Source organism: Micrasema longulum, unplaced genomic scaffold (assembly GCF_059751315.1).
Source record: "Micrasema longulum isolate JH-2025_06_02 unplaced genomic scaffold, ASM5975131v1 h1tg000954l, whole genome shotgun sequence".
NCBI lineage: Eukaryota > Metazoa > Arthropoda > Insecta > Trichoptera > Brachycentridae > Micrasema > Micrasema longulum.
In genome coordinates this window covers 212,308-226,256 of record NW_028278145.1, presented here as the reverse complement: position 1 = coordinate 226,256, position 13,949 = coordinate 212,308, and the positions used below count along the sequence as shown (strand labels likewise).

Here is a 13,949-nt window from a genome sequence, read left to right as displayed (position 1 = left end):
TGCAGTCTTCATAATTTATTGCGTCAACCTTCCAACTATTAATTATAAATTTATTATAGAAATAAAAGACGAGTGATACCTAAATCTCAAAATGTTCATACTTTTAATACGAAAGTTTTGGAATGGAAAAGTAGTCAATAAAATGCATTATTTAAATTTTTTAGGTAATAATGTTTTAATAGTAATGGTAGGTAGAGGTACATTACACACATAGGTAAACATACAATAGTATTTGCAATATGTACAAAATATACAGAAGATACACTTAAAAGATAAATCATGATCACAATTATCAGTTATAATGATTACTTTCTCTACAGCAGTCATTATAAGCCTGAGGAGCCCTGTCCGGGCGTCCGACCCGGAGCACCGTGTCCATCAGGATCCCCCACAGTGTCCCGGGCCCGAACGCCCGCGCAGGCGACCCGGATAGCCTCACTCTCGCGCACTCTGTATTCCCCCGAATGCTGAAAGCGGCTCGGGTTCCGCATAAAACAAAAACAACAAATGAAAATTAGCCGTAACTCATCAGCTAGAACGTACAACGTAAACAGATGGTTATTTCGGGCCCTTACGAATCGTTGAAAGTAAATGATTACGTTTGCAGCGCTAGTGCAAAATGTGAGAAAAAGCTACAAAAAATAAATTTAACTAAATTCGCAAAATGATCATTTGCAAATTTCCTTACACACCTACTTTATATAATCCAAATTTACATTAAATAGCTTTATACAATATTTTTAAATTCTTAAATTACATCGCTCAAAAGACTATTTCTTTGCGTGAGTGTAGTTAATGTTTCCTTAAATGGACGAAGTGAAGTATCGTTAATAACTTTTCTTACATTGTATTAGTATGATTATATAATAATTTGTACTTTTCACACGCGTGTGTCCTCCCTCATATGTTACAGAAAACCTAACAGATACTACACCAGCAAGCCGCTACAAACATCCAAATAATATTAACCTCTTCCCACGACCGGGACCTTTCTTTCTCCGTAATAGGACCGTAAAAGCTGCTAACCGTACCGTAACATCCAATACTTCAGTTCCCTGTTATAAAAAATATTACCGAAATGAATATGCAACTGCAAAACAAATATTTATGTCTGATTTTGCTTGAGAAACATGAATATGTTGTTTCTTAATGAATTCTCTCCAAATACAGTGAGCTTTTCGGGTCCTATTAACATTACAATAGTATAAAAAAATTACTTCAATATTTTTTAGTTAAATTTTGCAGCATCTGTTTAGCGTCAATATTGTTGTATTATTATATGGAGTTGTCAAAATTGTTTTTTTCTTTTCAAGAAATTATTTCTCTAAAATGTGGAAAAATACAGTTAGTCTTAATTTATGTTTCATTACATCACAATACATTAACAAAAAGAAAAGAATAGTCGTTCTGAAGGAACTTGTAGTAAAACTCGAAGCCCAGATCCCAAAACATTACCCTTCTTAATTATTCCGAATTTATTTTACTTTTTTGCTAACCGCTAAAACTTTTATCTAATTTTGACTATCAATAATATTACATTGTGGTCTTACTCAGCAATCTTATGTATTTTTTCGAAACTACATCGCAATCCTTTATTCAAATTACAAAAAGCCAATAAATCCTTAAAAAAGAAAATAATAATAAAATAAATAATATTATACGTAAAAAAGACGGTTGAATAAATCCGTAAAAAGTAAATTGCTACCAACACTGGAAGAAGAGAACTAAGCGTGTATGTAATATGTGTGTAAACCTACAAAATATATCAATTTAAAGGTAAACGTAAATTAATCCGATATGATATTCCTCTTGAAAGGCAAAATAAAAATGTTATAAAAAAATTAAACAATATATATTATTTATATAAAAGAAAGGAAATAATAGGAATAGTTACGTTATTCTAAATGAAACATTTTACATAAAAAGACAATATAATTAATTATATTACATAAAAAAGAAAACTTCATTGACTTCTTATAACGTTAATAAAGGGTGGTAAAGGAAGAATAAACAATGTTAACCGGCCGCATTACGTTCCTCAGGTTTGGTATTTATTGAAGTCGAGGAACCCGGGCAGTTAAAACACAATATGCTTCGATTCGTGCGGCTTATCGCTGTATACGGGAAAACTAATACACAAAGGTGTACATCAGTCCCTCCTGCAGCACGGTACACACCGTCGGAAGCAGTAGAGCTGCCACATGACAGAAGGGACGAATGGAAACCTTTATATTTACATTTTGAAACTGAAAGAAAATAATTATAAATCACTCCCGCGAGCAGACGTGACATTGTACCCTTAATATTAACACTACATTACATGAGATCTCCAGTTACTCTACAGGGTGGGAGCACCTCCCGCAGCCGAGGGGAGGGCCACTGCCCCCCTTGCACGCACACTCCCGGTGTGGGTGCGAGCGGGACGCTGACATTCCCACCCTGCCGTACTCAGCGTTACCCGACTGAGAACTTTCTCGCGTAATAATTAATCCGTCAATATATTAATAAACAATTATTTAAACTTTCCTTAACAAACATTATTCTAGTATATAACTAATGCTTTCTAAAAGTATCTACTTTATAATCTGAATCACAGTTTATTTTCATAAATTATTAACTTAACAAGAATTTTTTTATGTTTTTATTTTTTTTATTCGTAAATTTAAGTAGTTAATGACCCTGCACTTTGAAATGAAGAAACACAAATGAACGTGATAAAAACGAGATGCACGATCGATTGCAGATTTCGCCGATGAGTTTTCACTGCGATGCGATATTTCGGCTGGGTATATTATATCGTAAAAAAATATATTTAAATGATTTTATAGCGAATTATGAAACATTACCGCTCACCGACCATCGGAGAACGGCACTGGTATCTGAGATCAGTTAACTCCTTAAAGGAAAATTGGCTTTCTTTATTCAGAAAACGGGAACACATAATGAGATGTTGTCCAAGCGGGTTATGTGTAAAGCAAAACTAAAAACAGAATGATAACTGTTTCCTATTGCACGTGACATGTTCAACCGCAGATTTCCCAGAACATGTCCTTCAACAATCTCTTCGCATATGTAAACTCTGGAAACAAATAACTAGGCTTACAGCGCAACTAGATAACTCCGATACTTGATGTTTTGCCGGGGATGATTTGAATTATTATTACAACTCGAGAAATACAAAATTTCTTCAAAATTCATAAAATGGATTGTTAAGAATTTTTATAAAAAGGCTAAAACTTTTAGCGCGTATTAATGTTAATAAGATAATTAATTTACATTGGCACTGTGCCTAAAAAAAAATTACTTCTATTATTATGTCGATGATTGTCACAGATATAATATTCTGTACAAAAAGAAAACGTCCCATCCACTGTGTGGGAGTTACATCGGTCTATGTACCGGTCTATGATCACTTACGAACCGATCCTTCTTTAATATTAATAAATTTAAACAATTTCATACAAATGACAAGCAATAGTCATATCGCTTATTTACTAAGTCGCAAATAGATTTTATATTTTATTTAGAATATTGTATCATTAAGCAGATATTGTATCATTATCGGGAATAAATAGTGTTATGTGAAATAATAAACATTCAAACCAGTTTTCAAAATAAAATATTACAATGGAGGAAGGGAATATTTTACTTAACTAAATATGATAATTATTGCTCGCATTTACCAGAGTACACACTATAACAGTATTCCAAATGATAACATCATATAAAATATCTATCATGAACAAGTTGTCTGGAAGCCTTTGGAAATCTTAAAATATTATCTGACGCCGTAAATGTTCCGTGTTAAAAGTCGAGGTTTATTCACTAGCAAGTAGAACGTCTCCGCAGAAATTGCACAGAGCAGAGTCTACAGACCAGAGAGGCAATCGTCCCTGGCCACGACTGCTCCCACTCACGTTACATCCATCATGCGGGGAGTTCTCAGTTTCTAATCGGCAAAGTAGAAAAACTACAAAATAAATAGATTCTTTCTATGTGACAATCACGACGGTATGTACACGCATGAAATATCCTGATTGTAAATTTCGCTCTTCTTAAATCTAATTCACAACACTTGATAAAGAAGGCGAGCGACCATCGGATGTAATGGCGGTGAATTGCGGACTTAAACGGTCGCTATGACAATGAGCAGGTGCGCAATGTCAGCCACTCTGTGCAGCAGATCCGGCGCTATTCTCTCCAAATTCTCGTTGGCAAAGTCGCACGATGGGAAAATGTGGACTGTGTAGAGTGGCTGCAACAACAGAAAAGGAGCATTTTGTTCATTGGGATTTAAAAAACTTATTTCTTTTCTGTTTCAACATAACGAAATAATCAGGTAGATTTAGATAGAAATGGTCATTCTTTCTTTTTCCATCATGTTTTCTACATCCATCAACATTCGCATAGTACATCCTTTTAGCCGTTTTTTCACTGTCCTTTCGCTCTACATGTCCAAACCAACGCAGCCCTCCTTCCTTGATTTTGTCAATAATGCTTGTCTCAGTGTTGTATAATGCACGGATCTCGACATTTGTGCACCCATATAACATAGTTTTAGCACACATTCGCCTAAGAGATCGCATTTCGACAGCAATCGGCCTACTTTCATCCTCGTTTTTCCAATTCCATACATGGCTCCCATACATAGGTTCAGCATCAGAACTCCATTGTTAACAGCTAAATTTGTGAACGGTGCGCTTAAATGTAGATTTGAGCGCACCTTTCACCCTGTTCCCGGCACTCGCCCTTCTTTCAATATCTTTCTCAGTATTTTTATCCCTAGTGAACATACTTCCCAAATACACAAATTCTTTTACCTGATTTATAATATCTCCTTTTGCAGTGATCTTACATTTAGTCATACTTTCATCCCTTTCAAAAACCATCACTTTCAATTAACTACATCGTAGACCTTTGTTGCCAAAAATTTCAGATCTTCTTTGTTGCTAGCAAGAATTATCGTGATAAGTGATGTATACAAATATGTACCTGGTTATGTCCAGGAGGTGCGTAGTTGACGATACCCGCAGCTTGCTTACGGCGGAGGTAGGTAATGAAGCCCCCGGTGAGGTGTGTCGACTGCTGGAGTACGTCTAGGTGATCGCGTCCACAGGGTAGAGCCAGCAACATGCAATGCTCGTTCTCCATCTAAAAGAAAATATTATTACACTACGAAAAAAAACACAAACTTTAAATAGGAATTATTTTGATCCTTCGCTCTGCAAGAGATTTTGTTTTGATGAATCCACTACAATGTGTTTCTAAGAGCATTCATTTGCAGCATGTGGCCATAAGAGGTTTGAGACAAAAATTACAAACTATCAGTGTGCTTAACGGGATACCCAGTTTGTAGTATTTTCTCCCTGGATTATGGCACTAGTGATGATGTTTTTACACACCAGATATCCACCATTAGCATATCATTATCATTTGTTTTGTTTCGCTAAATTTTCTTTTATAGGAGCTAGAATCACCATGTAAAGCGCCCTTGAGGTATTTTATTACGAAAATGGCGCTATATAAGTTATCCATAATAATAATAATAATAATAGGACCATCTAAAAACAAAGTGCCTTGTTTTATCTGCTGCCTTCGGTATACAAATATAAGTATTTAAAAAAAAAAAGCAAAATGTACAGACACAGATAATTTCATCCTAATACTTCTAAAAAAAAACAAAAATTAACTCAGTTTTGAGGTGCGTAAAACGGGACTACGAGACCTTAATCTTGACAATTTTAGCTAGGCATAATCAGTCTGACATGCAGTTTTCTTTTTCGCACAGTATTCGGGGAGGCATCTGTGAGAGTGATAGAAAAGCTATATTCCATTACATATTCATCGAATCGCTCTTCCACGCGCATTCTCTTAATACAAGAGTCAACAAAGGTTTTATTAATACATAGCAATTTTGATCCGAGTAAGAAAGTTATGTGGAATACAAACTTTATAACTCTCGCAACGAAGGAATATCACGGTATGCATTCTGGGCATATTTAGATTTAAAAGCAAACAAATGCAGCTTTTTTATTGTTTTTTATTATTTATTATTTTTTTTACTGTACTGTATTATTTATTTTTTACTGTATTAAAATAACATTAAATACTGCATTGTTTCGGGTACTGAAATGTTTTATGATTTTTTCAACGTTGATCTTTTTAAAGAATCCACTCTCTTAAAGGCAAACAGATGGAATGCCTTACCTGCATCTTCCTAGCCACAGCTTCCAGCTGAACCGGTTCGAGCCTCATGCGCTGCGCTATCCTCAGTGGGGGAGTAGAACCGTCCCCATTGCTGGGGAGGGTGTGGCTGGCTACAGCGGGGTTGCCGTGCACAAAGTGCATCTGCACTGCGGCTGCGTCGTTCTTCAGGGCCAGCAAACCTTGCCACATAACCGGGTAGCGCTGCAATTACAAAGTCATAATTATTCATTTTTATTAATCAATGCAAAATTGTTTCTGTTTATATATATTTATACACCACAACGGGCCCAGATAAATTATAAGGACAACAGTATTACAAGTTTGAAGTGAAACAATAGTTAGGTATGTATAAAAAAAAATTTTTTTTTAAAAATATATCTTATATTCTCTACGGTAAAACACCGGAGTCCACATTTGGCCAATTTGAAGTTAAAAATGCAGAAATTATCGCAAAGTCCACTTACATTGTAATAATGTAAAATCTAAGTCTAAAAAATCTAAAGTCAATTTTATTTTAATGCAAAAAACATCAGTATCCGGCTACACTATTTTAAATACGTACTATTATTATTTTTTTAAATCATTATTTTACTTTTTTTATTTTGCGATGGTTCGGTCATGTGGAGCGAATGAATGATGAAAGAACGGCTAAAAAGATTTATGATGCGAATGTGTCTGGTTGTAGAAGTCGAGGAAGGCCGAGAAAGACATGGCATGATCAAGTACAACAAATTCTTGAAAGTGGTCAGGTGAAAAGTCGGAATAATCGACGTGCGTGCATGAGAAGATGTATGAATGTGAAGGAAGCAAAGGAAGTGTGCCAGGACTGAGTGGTGTGGCGTTCTATCCTCTCTGCCTACCCCTCTGGGGAAATGGCGTGATGGTTAGTTAGTCAGTTAGTTAGTTATTTTACAATGAAAGTTATATTAACATATCACAACAGAGATGAAGAACATTCAAGAGAAGGTAATATATAAGTCTAGACATCTACAGGGCTTATGACCTGTCAATGGCTGGTTTAAGTGGCCACTTTACACACTGTGTAACATTCACCATTCTGCCCTTATTTGAACATCATTATTCCTTCAATTCTTTCATCTGTTGATGTTTGTTAAGTTAAAGCGCTGAAACCTTTATTTATGCGATGTTCAAATGTTCAAATATGAGCAGAATGGTGAATGTTACACAGTGTGTAAAGTGGCCACTTAAACCAGCCATTGACAGGTCATAAGGACAGGTAGATGCCTAGACTTCTATATTACCTTCCCTTAAATGTTCTTTATCTATGTTGTAATATGTTAATATAAACAGCTCCCCGGGGAGTTGAATCCAGTCCTTGTCAACAAAAATTTGGACAAACTCAAAATGTTGTTGAAAGTTATAGGTTGAAATTATCTCATTTGGCTATAAATTTATGTCTTGTTTCCTGAATATTTGGTTAGGTACAGATATTAGTGAGGACTGTCTAGTCTCATAAAGGATAACAATTACTATATGCAGTAGAAGTAAAGGAAAATATAGATTTTGAATAAGTTCCTCCAAATCTGATCCACACCCGAGATCTGGATCAGGAGGTCTGACATTTGAACCCTGCTGGACTGCAACTCATTTCCCTTTTTTTTTACATGGTTGTTTATGGCTAAAAGAAAATTAAATTTTTAAAAATGGATCTGCAATTTAAGTAAACAATTCACCTGAAAGATAAAGCTTACATAAAACTTTTGGTGTAAAATATTTTATTTTTATTAAAAAAAAAATATTTGTGAAGCTATAAAACTAATGTGGCTATCTCCATTGTAACTGAAACTGAGTAAATGGACTTTTTGACTGTGGTCGATCCATATAACCGTATGAGTTTTGGTTGCTTTTAAACTGTTTTCCTAGCAGAAACAAAGGAGATGGCTATATTAACCGTTTTAGTGCTAAGCAATTTTGGCAAAAATAAATGAAAATTGCTATACACATATTGATTAATTTAGAGGAAAAAATAATGGTGTCAAATAAAACACTCTAACTTAGACAAATATCAATCAATTTTATTAATTATTTTTGCATTATAAAGATAAAATGTTTATTGTTTATTAATGTTTATTAAACATAAAGTGCGAGGTTAGCGTACATGCACTCCCGCGGAGCACCGAAAACACACTGAAACTCGCAGCGCTTTTGCGCTGCGCCGCAATTTTCGATACAAACGATCGCAGCGCTTTTGCGCCGCGTAGCATTCTAACGGCTAACCAAAAACCTCAAAAATGACAGTGGCTGGAGACGGCCATGTTTATTTTTTAGTGTCACATTTGCGCTCTTATGATTTACTCAAATATTTCAGTTTCCAGGGGTTCAAACCTCAGGACGACGATCGGTTTTATAAAAACTAATTTTCAGTAGAAACGATCAAAGTATGAGTAGTGTATCGAGATGTACTCACTCTGAGCAGCATCATGAGGGAGTCCGCCTCGCGGGGGGCGTGTGCAGCGTGGGGAGGGCCAGGGAGTGTGCGGCCCACCACAGCCCCCCCGACCCCCTGGGCCGGGGCACTCCCCCTACTGGGCCCGCGTTCCTCGCCTGCACTGCCACCATCGATGCCCAACTGCAACTAAGGACAAAATTTATCATTAAATATAATACACTTATTCAATAACCTCATTTTACAGGATTTTGAAATAACACAGATAAAAATTAAATTTAAAAAAATATTTTGAATATTAATTTAACATCGCATAAATAGTAATATAATTAAAGACATTTGCGCAAAAGCATGTGTCCGTTCATTCTGAGAAATGGGCCTTCAATAATATTTAAGTATATTTCCCGTTTTCAGAATTGAGCAATATTTTTTTATGTTTATTTTATTTATCTGTGTAACAGGAATTTCAATCAAATTCCATTTAGAATGTTGAGTTATTTGTTTCAATAATAATGCCTTAATTATAATGCACTGTAAGATATAAGCCACCAAAAAGGACAAACTGGAAATAAAAAGTATAAATTTTCATTGCTCTCGTTGCATTTTGCTGAAACTTTCAAGCCTTGCTGTATTTTTTAGAGGCCGAAATATAATCGGTAGTCAGATGGCAGAAGGGACCATCTGTAATTTTCAAAACTGTTCAAGAGAGCTGAAATACGACTCAATTTCAAGACTTCAATCCCCAAACTAAAACATTTTAGTGTTGCTTTTCAATTATAAATTACCATTCTAAATGATGTTTTTTTTTTCTATGTGTATTTACTGAAATATTGATTAAAACTTTTGAAAACTAAAAAACAGAAAAAAATACAGATGGTCCCTTCTGCCATCTGACTACCGATATGTTTCTCTTATTTTTATTAAAAATAGTCTTCCACTTACGTTTTTGCATACATTGTTTTAACCGTACACCAGAGATCGACAAAAGGGAAATGTCACATACTACGAATACCAATAAAAATATATGAAATAGATTTAGAATAATTAATTGTATTTTCAAAATCAATTTGGATATTGTGGAGAAATGTTTTCATACATAAATGTAAAAAATTAATTTAATAAAAATACATTGCTAAAAAAACGCGACATGTTTAGCCTTGGTTGTTGTGACATCAAGATTCGTGATAATGTTCTAAACAAATTTCAGTGGCCAAGAACAAATAAACAAGAACCGGCACGTATTAGGGGCGTGGCCAATAGAATGAACATTTTTGCAGGAATTGAAAATTACAGATTAAAACATATTTTTTATGCTACTAATAATTAGCAAAAAATTATTTTTTACTGGACAGTATTTCATACTGGTCTGGTTCTTTTAGATATTCCGGGTGTAAATAGCGCTTACAGTTGGCGTATGTGTGTGTGTGGCCGGGCGGTGTGCAGTATGCGGGGGGAGCAAGGGGGCTCGCTGGGTCGGGGCGCAGTGGGCAGGGGGAGGGGCGGGAGCCTCGTAGTAGCGCGGTTCCTCTCCGTACCTCGAGTAAGGAATCACTTGCGGTGAATCTGGAAAGAAAAAAATTTACATCAATTTCGAATTCAAAACTACCCACTCTACCACAACTTGATTGCGTCTAATAGCGAGTTACTTACAACTCTGTCAACAATATTTTTAGTATGTCCAAATGTTTGTAAGATTTAAGCAATGCCTACTGCCTTTCTTGCGCGATGATCATAAAAATATTATCTTGTCTTGCTTTTAATAAATACATACATATAAAAATACATCTTTGAATTCCATGTCGCCAATTGTCTCAAATTGGTGTCCACGAGACCGATCATCAAGGCCTCAAAGTTTTTGCGAAATATTTTATGGTGAATATGTATGAAGAATCTTTACATAATAATCAGCCATATTTTTTCAGCTTGCTAAACTAGCTCAATTCCCCAAAACTCGATAGGTATTAGAGATAAAAAAAAATACTTTTTTTGTTAGAAAACTGATTGATTTTTTTTTTGACATTCTATGTAAAATAGTCTGGGATTAAAAGAGTTAGTTACATACAACAATATGCACCATAAGGTGCGAATAAGAAAATAACAATGATGGTACATACCGGTACTTCTGTCACTAAGAGACGGTGAATGTGCTGGATGTGGAACTCTAGCACAAGGTGGTCTGCGAAGCTCCAGTGGTGGACTCGGCGCTTCTGACCCTTCGGCTCCCAGAGGCGATCTGAACACACAATGTCCAATAAATAACACTGACATATTGTGAGAAGTCCTACTCATTCATAACTACAGTAAAACCCCTAAATTATGTTTTTTAAGGAACCGACAAAAAAAACCTAAATGAAAGGAAAATGTAAATAAAGGGGTAATGAAAAAAACAATTCAGAAAAATATTTTTCATTTAAAAAAATTGTGCAGCAATGTCTGTAAAACACAATAAACCATCTTTAAAATTACAACTAAAACACGAAAATCATTTTCGATTATTTATTTAACTTACCAGTAAGTTAGTATAATGATAGAAACTAACTTCAGACTCTTGCGCCATCAGTTTTCATTGGGGATTGCAATTTTTTCCTACTAACAAGTTGGTATAATGATTAGAGACTAACTTCAGACTCCTGAGTTTTAAAAAACACGAAAATGGCGGCAACAAATGTTCGCAAAACGCATTTAACTGCCTTTAAAATTACAAATTTCTATAAAAAAAAGTTTATATAATGATAGAAACTAACTTCAGACTCTCGAGCTATCAGTTTTCATTGCGGATTCCAAATTTCTCTGACGTTAATTGCAGGAATAAAACGTAAAATTCAATGGGATTACAAAAATTGTAAATAAATTGTGGGGAAATTGCGGGGATGTAATTTTAGGGTTTCACTGAATTCAACTAAGATAAATCATTCAAATGCAAATACATTAAATAAGTTAAATATTATTTTTGTATTCTAATGTAGCCTACTTTATTCGATTTAAAAAAATAACATTCCATTAGGTTTGCAAGACGTAAATCAATGCAAAAGATGTGTCCTATAAAGGGTTAATATGCAGCCGTGGAGCAGATTGCGATGCGTGGGAAGGGAAAGGGGAGAGGGAAAGTTACCGAGTGTTCGATACAACTCAGCTTTGTCTGTTCAAAAGTGTACGCATTCAACAAAATTCTCAGAACATACAGCTGATTGAGATGATTCGTCATAGTAACAAATATTCTCCTTGAAAATATATTTCTAATCACATACAACTTATTACCGCTAGGGTATAGAACACACCTGTTCATTCTCCTTTGTATTTAAAAATGTTGTACAGTTATAAATAAAACGGTGCTTATGAAATACAAATCAAAATTGTGTTTCTCACCTGGCAACATATGGAGATGGAGTGGCTCGGGCATCTTGGTGTGTCCTGAAGTAATGTTGGTAATGCTGATGAGGAAAATGAGAATATACACCTTCGCCCTGCAAAATCACAATGAAAATAATGAATGATGATAAACTATAAACATACTTTGGAAAAAGTAACTATTGTAAGATAACATGCATAATTTATGCAGATCAAATGTTCTGACAAAAAATTTAAATAGAGAGATACGATGTATTGATTTTTTTGTATATTTAATTTCTGATCGATCTCATTAGAATGTTTACCTTTTTGTTTTTATTATTATTAACACAAATGTTTCTGATTTGGAACCATTTTGAACTAAAATAGATGTGTGAATGGAAATAACATCATCGGAGTGAATATCTAACTGCTGTTCCTGAGTAACACTACCACTGGACCACTACTCCACTCGGTAGTGTCACAAACGTGTATAACTGTTTATATTATCAATGATTTTATCATTTAAATATATTTTTTAAATAAAATAAATAATTGTGTTCTTATCATTTATCCTAGCCTCCTTCCACATTCATACATCTTATCATGCATGCCCTTCGGTTGTGTCTGCTTTTGACACGACCAGACTTGAGATCATTTCCAGATTCAGGGTCAAAAAAATTGAGCTAATAGTGACATAATTTATAAAATATTTTTACTTATTTTTTTATTTATTTAATGAAACCGACACAGTCATACTAAATTAAACAATAAATAGAAAGTAACAACAAATAACAAGACCGATGACGGGTTTATTTTTTACAACTCATTGAAAATGGCCCCTAAAATTAATAACAGGACAAAATTGGGTAATTATAAAAATGCTAATATTTCTAAAAAAATAAAAATTAGGTCCAATCCAGACAAATCTTTAATAACCTCCGCTTTATGTGTGTGTAACTATGCGTACTTTTGAAGTTCTTTAATTTTTAATTATTTAATTAAGAAAGACAATTATTTAATTTTAACAACTTTCTTATCTTAATTATTGGCAATGCTCCAACGTCAGCAATAATCCGCATAAATCTTAAATTATTTATATTAGAATAATAATTTTACAATGATTAGAGATTCTTATACATTTATTTTATTTTATTTATTAAAAACATTATACATACATCAGTTGATTACAGAGACACAGTTTATAGTGACACAATATATATGGCCTGAGTGCACATTAATCTCATAGACTGTAATGATCGGGAAAGGTTAGGATAATGTTAGTATACCGGAGTAACGGGTGAAGTCTGTTGGTGAGCCGGTGGGGGGGAACGAGCTATTCCTGCTGACTGCTGCGTCCAAATTTCAATACCAATTAAGTTTGATTTCATAAAAATTATGTATGTCATCCAAATTACAATCATACACATTACAAATAATATATATTTGAAAGTCTATAACTCTATAATTCATTTTCAGGCCAATGTTCATGTCATAAAGATAACAACAAACTATCACTCCATTTCCTAGGGGTTCCACTCTGGCTTTGCATACAGACTTCGCTTCCTCTACATTCATACATATTCTCATGCATGCAAGACGATTATTCTGACTTTCGATATGTTCCTCTTTGAGTATTTGTTGAATTTGGCCTTCCTCCTTTACTGCGTTCATCAACATTCGCATTGTGAATGCTTTTAGCCGTTCTTTAACTCATTCATACCAACACAGCACTCATTTCTCGATTTTGTCGATAATGCTCATCTCAACCTTACATAATGTTCAGATCTCGACATTTGTGCACATACCGTACATAATTTGACCACACATTCGCCTGAGATCTCATTTTGACAGCACTCAGCCTACTTTTATTCTTGTTTTTTTCCATACTTCGCTTCTATACATAAGGGTTGGCACCGGGACTCCATTGTGAATGGGTAATTTCGCCTCCTGCGACAAACATTTATTTGTCAAAGTTGATTTTAGTGCGTGTCATAAAGATAAAAGC

At 34.6% G+C, this 13,949-nt stretch overlaps 1 protein-coding gene across 7 annotated transcripts in view; it reads right to left on the bottom strand.

Annotated features, from left to right (window-relative positions):
• Positions 1–2,628: 2,628 nt before the first annotated feature.
• Positions 2,629–13,949, bottom strand: part of spen (spen family transcriptional repressor split ends) — a 175,897-nt gene continuing 164,576 nt past the window's right edge. For all 7 annotated transcript variants that reach the window (XM_088232160.1, XM_088232162.1, XM_088232161.1 and 4 more), the window contains 7 exons: positions 11,981–12,078; positions 10,729–10,847; positions 10,020–10,177; positions 8,636–8,803; positions 6,208–6,408; positions 4,993–5,151; positions 2,629–4,255 (listed from right to left, as the gene is read on the bottom strand). In XM_088232160.1, the coding sequence (XP_088088286.1) occupies positions 4,127–4,255; positions 4,993–5,151; positions 6,208–6,408; positions 8,636–8,803; positions 10,020–10,177; positions 10,729–10,847; positions 11,981–12,078 (1,032 nt within the window). In that variant the 3' untranslated portion in view covers positions 2,629–4,126. The remainder of the gene's footprint in view (positions 4,256–4,992; positions 5,152–6,207; positions 6,409–8,635; positions 8,804–10,019; positions 10,178–10,728; positions 10,848–11,980; positions 12,079–13,949) is intronic.